The 17,868-nt window shown below is 31.9% G+C and overlaps 1 protein-coding gene and 1 pseudogene across 6 annotated transcripts; both read right to left on the bottom strand.

The window, feature by feature from the left end:
• Positions 1-295: 295 nt before the first annotated feature.
• Positions 296-3,445, bottom strand: LOC123221776 (annotated as a pseudogene).
• A 9,017-nt stretch (positions 3,446-12,462) lies between these two features.
• Positions 12,463-14,428, bottom strand: LOC123221679 (mitochondrial inner membrane protease subunit 2-like). 6 transcript variants are annotated; one of them, XM_044644566.1, is made up of 6 exons: positions 14,316-14,428; positions 14,178-14,229; positions 14,013-14,102; positions 13,874-13,946; positions 13,362-13,527; positions 12,463-12,850 (listed from the first exon to the last, which is right to left on the bottom strand). In XM_044644566.1, the coding sequence occupies exons 3-6, from the start codon at positions 14,062-14,064 to the stop codon at positions 12,743-12,745; spliced, it is 399 nt and encodes a 132-aa protein (XP_044500501.1). In that variant the 5' UTR covers positions 14,065-14,102; positions 14,178-14,229; positions 14,316-14,428; the 3' UTR covers positions 12,463-12,742. The 6 variants fall into 6 exon arrangements, with proteins under 6 accessions (XP_044500501.1, XP_044500502.1, XP_044500505.1 ...); XM_044644567.1 differs by lacking the exon at positions 14,013-14,102 and having other exon boundaries at positions 14,145-14,229; XM_044644570.1 differs by lacking the exon at positions 13,874-13,946 and having other exon boundaries at positions 14,080-14,102.
• Positions 14,429-17,868: the final 3,440 nt, after the last annotated feature.

Raw genomic sequence — 17,868 nt, 5'->3', positions numbered from 1 at the left:
GCAGCCTGCCATGTGAAAGCTATGTGCTAGCATGCAATTTCAGTACAAACATGGATTTTTCAAATTCTTTGGGAAAAAAATGGACCACAGATCCACACCCAAAAAACTTAGACTAAAACATCATAGTCTGGATATCTATGGGATAATATCTAGCACCAGCTTAGCAACATTTTATACAATAAACTGTGGCCATTTTATCAGATCACAATCTTTTTCCACTGTGATAACAGAAGCAAGAATGATAGGTTATGTAAAATAGTTCATTAAAGCTAGTTTTGTTTTACTTTTACAGCAATCAGAAAATTCAGGGAGTTGGACCAGAATCCTTGGAAAAAAAATTAAACATCATAACTTTAACAAGTAATCACAACAAGCTTGTTTTCATCACTCTTTTGTAAGTGTTTTAGTCTCTACTATTCAGGGTCATCTTTACATACAAGAGTAAAATACATATGTTACTCATACATGTAAACTTATTTTTATAAGTGCTTTAGTATCTACTATTCAGGATCATCTTTATGTACAAGAGAAACATACATATGATGCAGACGATTGGATTGCAGGTTTTACTATCTATGAACTAGGATTTTCTTGTTTGGTATCTATATTATCCACCATACAACAATATGCAAAAAATAAATAAATAAATAAACACAGAATATTAAGGTACAGAAAAATCAAAAAAAAAAAAAAACCTGTCCCCGATTGGAGCTGTGCTGATAATGAAATTGAGTTGTTGATTAATTGATTCCTGCATCTCTTTTTTTCCACCACTAAAAGCACCCTTAAGCCAGCCAGACAGCATATTTTTTTGTTGTGGTTTCAATAGTGTCCACTGTTCAAAGGTAATAACCTCGAGTGGAAAATTGCTTGAATAAATGGAGCTAGAAAAATAAAACCAAATTTCATAAGTTAGTCACTGATAATCCTAAAATATTTTAACAACCAAGTGTAATACAATCAGTACTTCACACTCAGAATACAAACACAGTTGAGGGCATAAATATCAAAATGGATTCCAAATTATGCAACTTCCTTTTCTGAAATATTTTCAATGTCATAATCAAAATCATTCATCTTTCTCTCAGTGCAACTACTATTTATAAGCAATTAAAAGCTGTGACTCAATATATTTATGTTGAGTTTCAGCACTATAATCAACTAGGTCAAGTTCACAACTAAGAAATTTTTCCACCCAAAATTTAGTGTGTCTCCGGCTGCTTCAAACATACAGATGACACATTACATTTATCACCAATAGCACAGGCATAAATTTTTTGTTTACGAAATTTCATCAAAATTACAGTAATAGATACAGGAAAATACAAAATCAGTAATTCTGTCATAATGTTATATGCATTCATCAGTTAAAACAACTGAAAAGTACATCAAAGCTCCCCACTTACGGCAGAATATACTACACTGCAATCCTGGGCACACCATTATGGAGATTTAAACACATACCCAAATTTTGGATTAGGAAGTATCACTTTGTATAAGAAATATCCTTCTGGCAGGGCAACTCCCCTTTGTTCAAGATATGATTCAAGAAATGAAGCTGTTTTATAACTTCCTCCACCTGAGACATAGAAATTACAAAAGAAAAAATAAATTATTAATAAAAATATCTTTGTAGTGTATTTTCCTCTGTGAAGCTATAGATATCAGAGACTTAAGGACTGGGGAAGAAAACCAAATGAAAAGAAATATTTCAAAATCTAATCAAAACATCTTCTAAAATAATGGAGAACAAGTGTTCCATAAAAGAGCTGTACACAATGAAATACTACTAAGCTCACAACATATGGCAACAAGTTTTAAATAATGAAAAACACCATCGTAATACTTTAGATCATTCCATAATTACAATGTCGTTCCAAATTAGATTTCCCACAAAATATGAAGTTCATAATGAATAAGATATAGAATGCTATGCAGTTAATACAGACACAGCAACTGCAACAAGAAAGGATCAAAAGAATTTATAGTCTTAAATTCATCATAGATAACAGTGACTGATTTTTAAGAATAGCCATGTTGCACCATCAATACAAGAAGTATGCCTAATTAAGTCACCATAGAAGAGACATATATAACTATGACTTACAGGGTCAGGATGATGCTGTGATCTGTGCCCTTGCTGGCCTTCACAAACCCAGCTGCCATCTCCATTGATTGATACAAATCCTGAAAAATTCTTCACAGAAACCACCAAGGCCTCCCTGTAAGAAAGCATTAATTATATTGCCATGAATGTTGAGAAAAGAAATAAAGAATGAATAAATAGAGAATAAAACTACGATTATGCTACCATAACAGGGGTAACATATACGTGCAATTTCATTACTTAAAATGTCAAACTAGACATTTACAAGTCTATTTTGCTAAACACTCAATTCCTGTTGACCTCTGCTTTTTTATTTTCCAAATCAACTCATATAAGGACATAAGTTTAAAAAAGTGGCATGGAATTATGGAGTTCACGAAATTTTTTCTTATAGAAAATTCAGTTGACAGTAAATTCTGTGCCCTTCGTTAACTTATGACACCAAATTAATTCATGCATTAATGTGCTAAAGGAATGGATTTTAAAGTGCAAGATTTTAGGTCCCCACCTGAGACTTTCTATCTCACTATAAGTTTTTGCACTACAAATTGAGCAATACTACATATAAAAATGAATTATACAAAACTATTCCCTACAAACTGATGCAAGAACAGTGCATGATTGATATATCATTAATCTAATTTGTCTAAATTATCTCTAATTTAAAATCATCCAATCACATTAAAACACCTCAATTTATATTGGTTGAGTTTGTATAAGGCGTTTCTATATGCAGTATTATTCTTACAAATTTGGCTCTGTAGCATAACCCATCAGTATTTGAGCGAGACCACAGAACTTAAAACACAACTAGTAAATTTAAGCTCATTTTACCAGAATCTAAAGGAGGAAACAAAATTCTTCTATTTATCTGCCAAACAAATAAAAAAATTTGAACAACAATATAAATGATAAAAATGAAAACTTTACCCTTCAGTAACAAGAACAATATCTACATTTTGTCAACACCGTATCCGGATCCGGAATTCGGGGCCCCACATGTGCCTTACCTCCATAAAGCTTTTCTAATCTACAAATTTAGTAAAATTAATAAATAAAAATTAGCTTTCTAATCAGATACCACACAAGCCAAAATATTAATATAATTAAGCTTAAATAAGTAGAATTTTTAAGAGAACACTAGAAAAAGAAGTAAAAAATTTAACCTATATGCAACTGAGAAAATGGCATTAGAATCGGAGGTTTCGATGTCCAAAACGTCGTCGCCGTAGAAGATTCTTTTGAACAGTTTGTAAATTACGAGACCGCAAAGAATCTGCATCCACGCGGTGGCTGGAATCGGCTATGTTTGGTTTCCCGAAAATGAAATGTAGTGAACTTTCCTGGAAATTACGACCTGTTGGTAAGGAGTAACGACCTTCATAATATTAATTTAATTAAAAGGCTGAAGACCTTTTCCGCCCAAAACTTTGATCAAAAGACATATTTCACTTTTAAGTTTGTAATTTTTATTTTTCAACCTGTCATCAACTCCTATGAATGAAAATCATTTAGTATTACATTAAATTACTCATTTGTCCTTTTTTTAGTGAAATTATGAAACTATTTTGAACATTTAATGCAGTTGTGTTATTATTTTTATTTAAATTATATAAATAACCTATCCTTATTTTCTCTTCTTTTCTTCTATCCTCTTTTTCTCATCTCTCTTCTCTTCACTTCTCCAGTGATGTCTTACTATTTTTAAATCCTCCTCACCTGCATCAAATTGTATTAGATTATAATATTGTTGGTGCAAATTCTTGTACTAGCAGATGTGCTCAAATCAAAGCCTTACTCAATTTAGGTTATAGTAATAATGATAATTATCTAGTTAGACTCTTGTTAATACGATTTTTTTTCACCAACTGACATACTTAGTTTAGATTTTTGTATAAGATAAACTAAAATAACAATTGTTAGAATTTGAATAGACTTTTACTTAAAAAGAAAGGTAGAAATTCAATTTACTAGCAACAGATATAGGATGCTCAATTAAAAACTCTATAGTTACTATCATCATAATAGAGGCAAAGGTATAAATAAGTTAAACACTTTTATGTATCAACTATTTTTCGTTAATGTATATGATCTTCTTATCTTTTTTTATACTGATTTTTATTAATGAAAGTGAGTGACAAGTGAACAAATAAATTTTTTAAATTTAAAAAAAGAAAAATTCTTATTTCATCAAAGCTTGGGTTAAAAATAACCATTCGGCTTTGACCTAAAATATAATACATTTCCTAAAGATATAATGATTCCTAGAAATTGAAATTTTTGCAACCATTCAACGCAACAAACAAAACCCAAATTACAAATCAATCACTATTATCTATGATGAATTTACGACTATAAATTTCCCACCCAAGGTTTGTTGAAATGATAATTGTCACTCGTTAAGTTTGAAAAATTCAAACACTCATCTATTATCCATGTTTGTTAGTGTCTACTGTTAACTTTTAAAAGAAATGACTCATTTACCCTTTTATAAGCTTAAACTCTCAACTTTTCCATTGCATCACTACTCTTCTTTGGAACCATTTTCTCCAAAAGTCCCATGTCTCACTTTCTCAAGAAAGAACATTTTTGTTGAAATTCTATTACAGTTTAGTCTTTAAACCCCTTTCTCTTCTCCTTCAAAAATGAAGATGAGGTATCATCAATTTTTTAGTTGACGGTGATTATAGTTATTTCACTTCCACCTGCTCCAATTTCAGCTCATTTTTTGCCTAACCTATCATCAATCCCTTCATGGTTACTCCCGAACTCCACAAAAAAAGGGAAAAGTTTGTGGGATGTGTTTCAGAACTTCACGGGTTGTCATCCAAGCGACAAGATAACGGCTTAAACAAGATCAAGTAGCACTATCACTAATTCGGTTACATTTCAGAGTTGCCCTCAAACATCATTGATGACTTTGATGATTCACTGGAATCGCCCACTAAGACCTACAAGAGAAACTTCAATCTTCAACCCACCGGTCAACTTGATAGTCAAACCATTCAATAAATCTTACAGCCTAGTTGTGGCAATCCTAACATGGTCAACAACTTAACAACTATGAACTCAGTCAAAACACTCATCTCCCCACAATTGGCCATTACAATTACTTTCTTGGCACTTCATTGGCCGTCAAACATGTGAGATTTGACATACAGATTTCCACCATAGAACCTTGGCTAATGATGTGAAGCAAGTTTTTGTGAATGCCTTTGAGAAGTGGTTACAAGTGATCTCGATGACTTTCACTTAGAGTGAATATTATATCAGGATCGGGTTCTTCTCTGGAGGCCACGACAATGGAGAGCATTTGATGAAGTTCTAGTAACGTTAGCACATGTTTTCTTACTGCCTAGAGGACGATTCCATTTGAACAGTGATGAGAACTAGGTGATCTCTAGTGATATAACAAAATCCATAGTGGTTTCAACTGTGACCTCAAATCAATTGTCATACATGAATTCGGGCACTTGTTAGGATTGAGACATTTGTTGATTGAAAATGCAGTAATGTACCTTATGATATCTTCACGAACCATAAAGGTTGATTTGACACCGTTTACAACAGAGAGGGCTGATGGAGGTGGACCTAAAGAGTGCAAATGATAAGAGAGGATTAGATGTTGTTAGGACACCAACTGTATGTTGTTAACACCAATCGCAGAGCAAGCGATGAGAGAGGATTAGAGTCTTCAAGCAGCTCTGTTGCTGGTGTAGAGGGGTGGAAATCAGGGGTCAGATATTTCAGCGAAGCATCAATGGCCAGAGTGATGCAATGAAAAGAGCCCGGGTTTAAGTTTATAAAAGGGTAAATAAATCATTTATTTAAAAGTTAACAATAGAGACAAACTAGGTGGGTGTTTGAATTTTTAAATTTAATGGATGAAAAATGTCACTTCAGCAAACTCTGGTGGGAAATAGTATTTTCGCCTTCTTAATATTATAATTTTTTGAAACACTTTTTTAAAATTTTCCTAAAAATTTTACATATTCCTTAAGCAAAATTTCCTTATTTAAAACTTATTAATCAGTTCATCAATCCAATTTTATTTTTTCTTTACTGTTAATTTTTTCCTCTTTGTCATTTGATCTTTCCTTTTACTTTTCTTTTATTCTTTTTGTTGGACTCATCTCTTGGGACAATGTCTTATTGTTGTGGATTTTTCACTCTTATTATCTTTGCAATTTTCATTTAGGGATAAACTTGTAAACTTAATTTTATACATATTGTCTAAGAAACTTGCAAATAGTATCATAAAATTGTATTAATTTTTGAATGTTTGTGTAAGAAACTGTGATTGTGACTGATGTTTGAATTTCACGTTTTTTATACTATTATTGTACAGATTGTGCAAGCAAATTTTAGATTGTGGGTCATAAAAATTGTGATTGATTTTTGAATATTTGTATAAGCAATTTGGATTATGATTGAAGTTTGAATTTCACGCCTTTTTACATTATCATTGTGCATATTATGACAAAATATTTTGCATGCTAGGTGGTAAAAATTGTGAATGATGATTGAATATATGTGTATTAAATGTTTTGGATGTTTGGGCGTTCACCAATATTAATATCTCCAACAATATAAAAAAATTATTCATTATTTTTATTAAATTAGTTTATAAAATCTTATTTTAATAAATTATTCCATGTTAAATATATATATATATATTAATAAAAAGATTAAGAAAACAATATCTTTTAATGATAAAATAAGAAAGAATTAAAAAAAAAAAAGAACTTTATCCATTGGGTAAAATAATATGAGGGAAGGTTCATTTGGTTGGGGCTTTTTAAAAATTATCTTGGTAATCTATTTTTTATTTCTTACATTACTTTGTTTGGTTTATTGGTAATAAAATATTATAGTAATCTTCTATTATCAATACTAACATGACAAGTAATATAGGTGGTAATCTAATTATTACTTTTATTTTACGTATTAAAAGATTATCCAAACCAAACATCCCCTAACTTTAATGTAAATTGAAATAAGTCGAGTTGACAAGTTATTTTTAATTAATTACCAATTAAATGTTGGAATAGTGTTCTTACTCTTCTTTCTAGAATATTAATTAGTTTAACTAATTCTCTTTTATGCTATATATATGTAGTCATTTTTTTTTCTACTATACATATTTAACCACATTTAGAAAAAATCTAAAATACCCCCAAAAACTTGGCCAAACATACCAAAACTCTTGGCCAAGCTCTCAAAAAATAGGCCAAGCCAAACTCATATCCATCAAGCCAAGCCATCGATCGTTCATGGACAGAATAATCCGACCAACATGTTGTTGACACATCTTCGTTGATAACTGATGTCAGCGATTCACCAACAAACCCAAAATGACCGGTGGTTTGAACAATGCTATAGATATCAAAGGAACGATGGCTTTTAGGCTCTCAATACGAATATATATGTTTCATCCAGAAACTGTAGCATATCAACTTTGCAAACTCAAAAAGATTGCATAATCTATATTTGCTGGTAATTAATTTCAATGACAATATTGATTGGAAGCCAAAGAAAAAGATAAATAAGAAATACTAATTGATTTGAAAAATATTAAATATATCATGCGGCCTTGGTCGACCAACTGACCAACCCGACCATGGTTGGCCTAAACCCGAGTAACACTACCTAGAAGATATTAGTTACATTTTCTCTCACATTGTACATGTTTTATGGACCATTTCTCTTCCCTGTACTTCCTATTCAATTTCATATGGGTGTGCTTTAACCAAGGTACACTCGTACCTTTAAATTTCTATGTGTATGGGTAGGACTAGCATGGTAGCCTAGACATACATGTAACTTCAACCAAACCATGAGCATACTCACCATTGAGCAGGTGTACTCATAATGATCACTTGCGTGTATTCGATAATCATAGGTATACTCAAAGTTGTGTGAGCATTTGTATCACAATGTACACCTGTACATCTGCATCTGGAAACACAAAAATCCTTTTGGTTTTCTACCCAAACACCTCACTCTCTAATCAAAATAATATGCATTTCTGATTATCACAAAACATCTCATACAAAATTCTTAGTCATATCAAAACAACAAATTATAGATCATTTTGCAACATTTTATACCTATTTCAGACATAATCACAAAGCCAAACACTTGTAGTAATAGTTTCCAACCATAACTTAGATCTATTACACATGCTTTTCATACCGGATTCCAATGTACACTAAATGTTCACATGGCTATGGTGGTAATTCTAGTGTTATCAACAACTTTTTCTAGTGACCCTACTGCTAGTCAAACTTGCAATTCTTCCTTTCTATGTGATGTTCTCTTTAGAATTGAAATATGTAATAATCAACCAAACACCCTACGCAAGCCTTTTTATTTTGTGTAAAACTTAACACATACAACTGTGTATATGCAACACACGGGCATAGTAGTAGTCATAGCAAGAACCACGATCCAAAATTTTTTGAAACTATTCTTATCCATAACTTAACACATTATACGAGTGTCAACTGGTGGTCCATTAAGTGCCTAATATAGCACGACCTTCTAAAACATAGGTTGTGTCACGGGCTTTACTACTACTATGGATCAGCACAACCTGTTAGCATGGTGGGCTGCTCGAAGCTGGCCTAGCCTGACCCTACACAGTCTATTGTCACCTTTAATTAAACTTTAAATTAAAAGAAAATCAAAATCCAAAAATAAAAATTCAAAATTTAAACTATAAGCATGTTTTTTCCTTGTTTTATCAAAAAAACAAAAAAGAGTGAACTATTGGGCTATTAAGGGAGGAGACTCGTATTTGGACATGTGGAGGAAGGCAAGAATTAATCAGAGGAAAGACATCTAGTTTCAAAAACTAAAACTACTAAATCAATTGAAAATATAAAATTGAATTGTGCTTTTATAATTGATCATCTTAAAAATAAGATACAAAGTGTGTTTCTAACTCTTCAATATGTGGTCAAATAACAATACATTTGTTATTTTTTACACTCCATACTCATACCATCCAAATTTCTCGCACCAACCCAACCAAATTACACACCTAATTGAAATCAGTTAGGACCAACTGAGCTGTTTTGTGAGTATCTGCTTGTTAAATATTCATATCTTTTACACTCCTCTATCTATTGTTTGAAAAATTTTGTGTGGTGCTAGAGATAAACTTAGGGAGATCTGATCATTGGAAGTTGTTCATAGGCTTTTTGATCAATTTTTTTTGGGGCTTGTATGGACAAATTTCCTATTCCTCTTCTTAGTACAAGTTCCTATCAATCACTTAGCCAGATTAAATAGAAGAAAAAGGTGGATGTTGTTCAATTCCCTCCCTTTTGAACTGAAATTATTAAAAATCTTAGAGCAGAAGATTATATCACTTACCAAGGAATAGAGATGCTTTTGATGCAAAACAATTCAATGAGTCTTCCCCGGGTCCGGTGTCTTCTTTATTTTTTAGCTAGTAAGATAATCTTGGTTCTAGATATTTTAATAAAGAGTAGAGATTCATAGAAAGAGTTTTGGGGACGGACTTCAAAAGATGAGTTTGCAGTTGAGGAATGTTACCCCACTTTTAAGCTTATACTTATAGACATATTGGGCACTGAAAGAGGGATGTGGGTTGAAAGGATATACGGGGATATTCAAAAGCGCATAGATAGTGGGGTATCCATGTTGATTTTCAGCTAAGTAAGATGCCACTTGTGATTTCAAGAGAAATTGTACTCATGGGTATTATGAAAGAAAGGCAAACAGAGGAGCTAGAGAAAGGTGATATTCTAACTATTCAATATGTCTATAATGTTGTTATGCATGATGTCTTTCATTTCGATATAGAAGAAAACTATGACCAATGGAATGTATCAATAAAAACATAATAAGATGATCGAATATTTTTAAAGTTGCATTAGCCCAAAGACGTTGAGCTAAAGGAAATAGTCAAAAGAATGTACTCGTTGTAACTTATAAAGGAAATTCCACTTCAAATATACAAAAAAAGTCTTAAAGCCAGGCATAGGCTGGAGTTCACAGATTCTCTTTTGATGGAGATGCTGACAACGAAGTCTGTCTATGAGTTGTTGTCCCCCTGTGTGTTCACCCCATATTACTTTGAAATTATGCTTTACGGTAAAGCTGAATTTTTGAACAAAAATAAGGATGAAAAATCAATTTCGTTTTACCTCCAGAAATATATCAAGATGAGTGGAAAACTTTCAAGCTCGACCTAGTAGTGATGAGAATTCTACAGACACTAAACTTTTTGATAGTCTCAATGGTAGAGATATGGAAGTTGCAGTTTTTGCAAATAATACTCAAGGGGTTAAATTATCTTTTGAAACATTCGTCATTACGTATCAAATTTATGGAAAACAGAAAGGGGAAGGGAAGTTTTAGGCTATTAATAGAAGTCTCGGTGCAAACAGTTTAAATCCGCTTTGTTCATGATACAAATTACTCTTGGTGTCGTGGTGTTTTTGCGGTTGCTGACCTACATGTTTTATGAGAGATTATTGATCAATTTAGTTGAAGTGTAGCAACAACTTTCGACCTGTAACCTTGAGGATAAGGTGGGACTGATTGAGGGGGAGTGTTAGAGCCATTATTATTGAAGTTTATTCATGCAGGTACAAAGGAGAAATTTTCCATGGAAGTTCAGATCCAGCATTGGCGAAAAGTGGTCCTGGGAGATCCATGTTAGCAGCTCCAAATGTTGACACCTGGCTGCTCAAGAATGCAGAGGATGGTAGAGTCATTTGGAGCAACGAATGAAAAGGGAATGGGGAGGATTGCATGTATCAAGGAATTTTCTAGAAAGATATTGTATTGAGTGTCATGTTTATTCTTTAGAGAGTACTGACCTCTCAATACAACCAGCTTTGAGTAACGATTGTTGATGAATAATATTGTTCTTGAGTTCCATTACTTCTACTGTCTGTTTCATTTCCTTGATTTACTGCTCTATTGCTGCCATTTATATTATGTTTTTTCCTGCAAATTGCGTTGTGGAAATTTTGTTGGAGTAGTGTATTGAGAGTTCGCTGGAAAAGCAACCAGGTTCTCATCAATGATAAATGTTGAATTCATTGTTGGATAATTGTTTATGTTTAAAAAAAATACCAATTAATTAAGACATACAATGAATTGATCTAGTTTATAAATGTAGAGCTTCTTGTTTTCTTTTTTTCTTTAAAATTTAGACGAAATACTATTCGGATAAAAGTTCTTACATCCAAGTTTGCTGATACCTTATTATGAATTCAAGTGACCGAGGTGAACAATGAAAATGTTGTCATGATTAACATTGTGTTTGGGACTTATTTTTCCAAATGCCTTAGATGGCTATTTATATGGTGTTTTGTTTGCATCAATCTCTTTTCCTTTTAAAAAATTTAATTATAGTGAACATTACTGTTGTGATATATCATATTTGTTACTCTGTGCTTATGCTTGCCTTTCTGTTTTGCTCCAGTATGTTGGCTATAGTCGTTGACAAAGATGTTTGAAACAAAGAAACTGGACTGGCATTTCATCAGTAGCTCAAACAGCAAAGGCAAATAGAAGACCTCAACTCAAAGGATTTTTTCAATGAGCTTAAATTGGCTGGAGTTTTAGATTTGCGGGTGAAGCCTGTTTGGTTGAGTGCCTAGTTCTACTGGTTGCAAGAAGCTCTTAGAAGCAACAAGAAGTGGAAAGTAAATAGAAAGAAATAACTTAATCCCAGTTACTAAAAGGGAAACAAATACTGGTGGTGGATGACAACAAGGTTAACAGGGGTGGCAGAAGGTGCTCTAAATATATATGGAGCACAGTTAAGTGCCTTTAAACCACCCCATGACTTTGATGCTTGTTTCATGGATCCACAAATGCTAGATGGGTAATTAACCTTTTCTTTACTTTTCTTTTTCTCTAGTTTAGTTCTATGTTATTATACGGCCATCGTACTACTAGTTTTACTCAGCTTCAAGACTGACAAAAACGCTTCATCAAAAATTGCAAAGATTTGAAGCTAACCGAACAAGTATTTCGCTAGTTTTTGTAAACTCTATCACAATTTCATATACACAAACGTTCAAGGAAGTTTTCAAATAGATATATAATCCACCTCAGTAAGAACAATGTGTTTTGTTAATTCCTGTCTAAATTTAGCTTATTTTTGTTAAAAAGAAAAATTACAAGATCATACCATCAAACTAGGGCAAACTATAATTTTTTAATTTGGTTTGGTTTGATTGGCGATATTGTCGAGTCGTTTTTTCAATTTCATTTGAAAACTTCTTTAAACTGGATCAAACCAGATCATGCATATAGAATCTCAACTATTTAAGATATTAAAACTACTAAATAATAACACTGTTTCACCCAGGAATTAAAATCAATTATATTGAACTCAAAATCCATTATTGAGTTGATTAACTTGACCATTAACAATATAAATAATGTACAAATACTGTCCCCAAAAGATTACTTCTTTCTTATTCTTGCTTAATAAACAAAATCTCAGAACAGTCTAAAACTTTCAAAATCTCAATGTTCTTAAGCAAGGGATCACCAAAAAATTGTTGCCTGGATCAAATGCTAAAGCATTATGAAGGAAAATATGTATTCTCGCTACCAAAAGTATCAACTACCATAACCTGATTAGGAAGAAGAAAGTCTGTCTGCATAAATATTTCTCTTCACTGCTCCTAGTCTTTGAGGAGGCCATACAATATGGGTGATCCTTCCTTGAACTAGGCCCAAAGGAATCTGCCAAGAACAGCTCGCTTAAGTAGAAAAAAAAAAAAATTGCTGAAGAGAATCAACTAGGGACTATAAACTTTTAAAAATAGCAGTAAATAATAAATCAGGAGGATCTCAACAAGTAAGTTGGATTGAAATACTCTGCTTAAGAATCCTAAGATCTAATCATAAGTAGGGTTGGATTCGAACCAAACCAAGCCCTAATACGGACTACCTCGCATTCAGTTCCAATCCTAAATAGTCTGTTTGAATTAGAATTGGCCGAAAATGTTGTCGATGGTCGCCAGTCAAATGAATAATACCATTGATGGATAAATAGTGTTTCCAACTAGATACATATTCGCCAATAGAATAAATCATGTTGCCAGAGGGAGATTCAAGCCCAACTCAAGCCGAATTACAGAATTGAAGTTCCAACTCAAATCGAACTGAACACTAATTTGAGCCAAGTTGGCTTGAGTTGAATCTAACCCTAATCATGAGGTTATTCATAAGTATGGTGCTTTGAAGAACTTACGGGGCCATAAGTTCTTGACTCCATGCTAGAAGAAGGATTGTCTCCCTCGACCCAACAATGTCCATCCAGAACCTTCACAACATCATAAGAACTGTGAGTTCCAATCCAGTCAACTGGCGAACCAATAATTCTCTTCACATGTTTCTCTTTGTGATTGTGAGGTGATCTGCAAAAATGTGCAACTACTAATGTCAGGTTCCAGCATCAAAATTTTGCATCAGTGTATGTTTCACCAGCTTTGAAATAAATCTCACTGAACATTTCAACACCATCGCATAAAAAAATTCTATAACAAGAACCAAAAGCAAAGAGTGATGTTCAACAGAACACCAAGAATGTATAGAGCATATCATATTAAAAGAGTCATTCAATTCAAATCCATTTCAAGTAAAAAGAAAAAATCATTTTACATTTTCTTCGCTTAAAACATGTGCAATAGTTCACTGAATTCGCACAATTCACTAATAAAGTATAAATATTTCTAAGCATCTTATCAAAACAAAACGACTAGCCGAAAAACAATCACATCTCCATGTGAAAACTTGTAATTTCCCAGACAAAATTTCTCAACTAGAACATAGTCATCTGCACAAAAAAACTGACAATCAGAGAATGAAACTACCAGCACAAATCTTTTCAGAAAAACATCATCAGATAATGATCCCACAAAAGAATCAGCTCTTGGATTAAAGGTGGGTGCCATAGATGCGCCGCGTACCGGAAGAATGCTAGCATAACGATCTGAAACAGTAAGGTCTATGAGTCCGAATGTGAAGACCTTACCAAAGCTCCATAAAAAGCTGTGAGATGCCATACCCAGATGAAATTTCTCACAAATTGATGCATTTCAAATGAAAAATGAAGCCATCTGCAGCGGAAACTATCAATGTCAGAAGAAATATAACAAAGCCCAGAGACAATTTTGTTGATAGGCAGATAGATATGAAGTTATACCTTAATTTAAATAAAATTGGAAATAAAACGGGGTATGCAGAGAAGAAGGGTTTAAGTTTTATCTTGCGGTAAGGAGAATAGCAATGCCTAGGCAGAGCTCCGTACTATTCGGGCCGGGCCTTTGGTCTATTTATTATTATTATTTTTTAACAGTGTTATTTAAGCCCTTTGAAGTTTGAACCCTGTCAACAATACCCTGCAATTTGAGAAAATACCTACATATAAACAAACTTTAGATTAATTTCCAACTTTATAATCTTACATTCTTAACCCCACATACTTGCAGTCATTGTCCAACCCTTTTCATCAAACTCAAGATTTGGCAATTTTGCTCTTTTTTGTTTGGCAACAAAATTAGCCAAAAAATGTTAGTAAATCATTCATTATTATAATGGATAGCTTATAGTATATAAATTTAACCATTTTGATGTAAATTTAGAGTGTTTTTGGCTGCGGTTTTTATGGTTTTTTTTCTTTCTATAAAATAGCTTGAATCCTTTTGGGGAGTTTGATGAAATTTGTTAATGGATTTATATTAGAATTGGTTTAGAATTGATTTGAGATGAAAACAAAATTAGAAAAGATAGATTTAAGGTGATTTAATCACAATGCGTGATTTGTAGTCACCACGGAAATCACGTGTAATGGTTTGGGTTAAAAACATGACCGTATTTGTTATTTTTCAAATCAAGTGAGTGGGGTTTAAGTTAACTTTCAAGAACGTGGAGAGTAGGAGTTAGACAGCATGTTGTTAGTGTATTTGGTTATTTTTCACCATATGTGTTTTATTTGGTACATATGATACTACTGGTAGAGTTTTTTAATATTTTCTAATTTTTAGGATTTTATGATATTTTCTATTAAGAGCAAATTGATTTTTCTCAGTTTAAAGTTTTTTTATGTGTAATTTTCAAATTTTTTGTTCATCATTTCATGTAAAACAAATATTATTTGAATTAAGAAAATATTTAACTAAAATATAAAATATGATCTTGGAAAATTTGGTACGAAATTTGATAACTATCAATTTACCCCCTCTTATTAAAATATCAATTTATCATATGATAAAATTTTAATTTTCTCCCACACAATAAAATCATATCTCCATGTAGCTATAACTGTCAAATAACCTCAATATGGGGATAGTGAAAATGTGAAAATCCAAAGTTTATAGGATGTAATTGTAATACTCTTTTATTGATACAAGGGTAAAGCTTATAAAAAAAAAAATGATAATTTGAAATTTACTTAAGAGTTTCGGTCATATATGTTTATCACTCAAAAAGTATATTATTTTTGTTTAAGTCTTGCTGTGTTAATTTTCAATTAAAAAATATGTATTTGATCAAAATTAATTTTCAATATTTAAATTTTCTATTTAAATTTTTAACTTAAATTAAACTTTAAATTAAAAAATCAAAATCCGAAAATAAAATTTCAAAATTTAAACTATAATTTTTTTTTTTGTTTTGTTAGGAGCGGGGGAGGAGATTCGTATCTGGACACGTGCAGGAAGGTAAGAGCTAATGAGAGGTACCGGGGGCGGACCTGTAGTATCAGTAGGCCCACCCTCAAAATTCCCAAAAACACCCCCAAAGTTTCTTTTATTTTTGTAGTCCAAACATTTCCCAAAATCCTTGTTCCGTCTAATACTTAAATTTCTTCTCTCCAAATTTAAAATTTTGATTCTTAGAACCTATTTTCAAATTGTTAGACTGGTGTTGCTTTATTGTTTTATTTCACAAATATTGTTTTCATCATAAAATTTATGTAGCAAATTCTTAAATGAGTGAATAATTTATGCATTTTTTTCAATGTCTTTATTTTTTATTAAATGTTATGTGTGCACGCGTGTGTGTGTGTATATATATATATATATAAGGCTGGATTCGAACGAGCCAGTTTGAGTTCGGCTCAATCGAGCCCAAAATGAGCCGGTCTTAATCAAGCTCAAGCTGCTCGTCAAATTTTCTAATTAAAATTTTTGATATAAAACGACATCGTTTTGATCAATGTGTATTAAAACGATGTCATTTTGATAACAAAAAATGAGCTAAGCTCGAGCCTGAAACGAGTCAGTTTTAGCTAAGCTCGAGCTCGAACTCAAGCCAACTCAATGTGAACCGAGCCGAGCTCGAGCTCGACTTGATTCGAATCTAACCCTATATATATATTATCAAATTTATGTAAGTTGTTAACTGTTGTTTTTATAGTTGATTATTTTCTTTGTTTCTTTAAATAATCAAAATATCAAAATATATAGTTATAATCAAAATGAGAATTAAAATTTTGGATATGTTTTCATATAAAAATTGTATATAGGATTTTGACAAAATATTTAAGTAATTATATTCAAAATAAGAAATAAGATTATAGATATACTAAATTACCCAAAATTTCACACAATTCACGATAAAAATATCATTGAACACTTTCAGAGTACATCAAATTAAAAAATCGTGTTATATTGAAGATCTTCAAATATATCATTATAACTTTTATTTTTAAATAATCAATATTCAAATATTCAGATTTTTAGACATAACATTCTAATTTGATATTTTAATCAATACGCAAAAAACGTATTGATTTTTAATCCAAATAATTAAGTTTTGATTTTTATAATTGGATTTACAATTATACAATCTAACGATATTTGTTTCTTTGATAATGCAACTCTAAATATTTTTTGTGAATTGTGATCATTGTAAATATTTTTGGTTATATTGGATTCAATTGGATTTTCCTTTTTGATTTCTTCACCTGAAAAGGTTTTTCTATATAAAAAAAATAGATCTTATGTTATTGTATTTTTTCCTTTCAATTTATTGCTATTGTATTGTTTTCTTAAGATTTGGTTGCTTTTTAAAAATTTTTCCCAATTAATTGAGGAACAATAACAAAGTCGAAGACCCCCTCAATGAAAGTTTTAGATCCGCCACTGAGAAGAAGGATATCGAATTTCAAATGACTGATAAGATGACAGAGATTGATAATTATGATGGTGTTAAGAAGAATGAGGAGTTCTAGAACCTTCTGGAAGTTTCAAAGGAGAACTGTGACCGGCTTTAGCGCATGCAGGTGTGATTGATCGTGCTTTTTGGATTTTGAAATGACTGTCTGCTCTAGTTCTAAAGAAATTTATATTTGATAATGGGAATTTGGAATTGCTACTGTTTGTTAGGTAAAACACAATGAAATATTTTAGGCCAAAGGACTATTTCCCACCCAAGGTATGTGCATTTAACAAGTTTTCCCCTGTTAATTTTAAAAATCTCATTTACCCACCCATATACGGTTAAAACTAACAGTTTTAATCGTAAAATCATCATTTTGTCCGTATTATAAAAAATAAACTTAAATTTGATTTATTTTCCCCTACCCTAAAAACTAATAATTTCACCCTAACCCAAGTTTTAAAAAACAACATTTTCCCCCCTAGGGTTTCCAATTTTCAGATTCAATTTTTGGTGTCGTTTCTTCCTCTCCGACGATCTCCAAGCAACAACTTTTTCTCTTTGGTACAGTCTTCTTTCAACGGCTCTCCTCGGAG

This window comes from Mangifera indica, chromosome 7 (genome assembly GCF_011075055.1).
Source record: "Mangifera indica cultivar Alphonso chromosome 7, CATAS_Mindica_2.1, whole genome shotgun sequence".
Lineage (NCBI taxonomy): Eukaryota > Viridiplantae > Streptophyta > Magnoliopsida > Sapindales > Anacardiaceae > Mangifera > Mangifera indica.
Note: the sequence above shows the minus strand (reverse complement) of the source record. Positions and strands in the feature narration are given on the sequence as shown.

Bases quoted from the DNA above. Each gene is read 5' to 3' on its own strand.
- LOC123221679 (XM_044644566.1), bottom strand. From the start codon at position 14,064: ATGGCACCCACCTTTAATCCAAGAGCTGATTCTTTTGTGGGATCATTA. The intron at 13,947-14,012 runs ATGATGTTTTTC...TTTTTTGTGCAG, and splicing joins TTTTGTGGGATCATTATCTG to ATGACTATGTTCTAGTTGAG. The intron at 13,528-13,873 runs GCTAGTCGTTTT...ACATTTTTGCAG, and splicing joins GGAGATGTGATTGTTTTTCG to ATCACCTCACAATCACAAAG.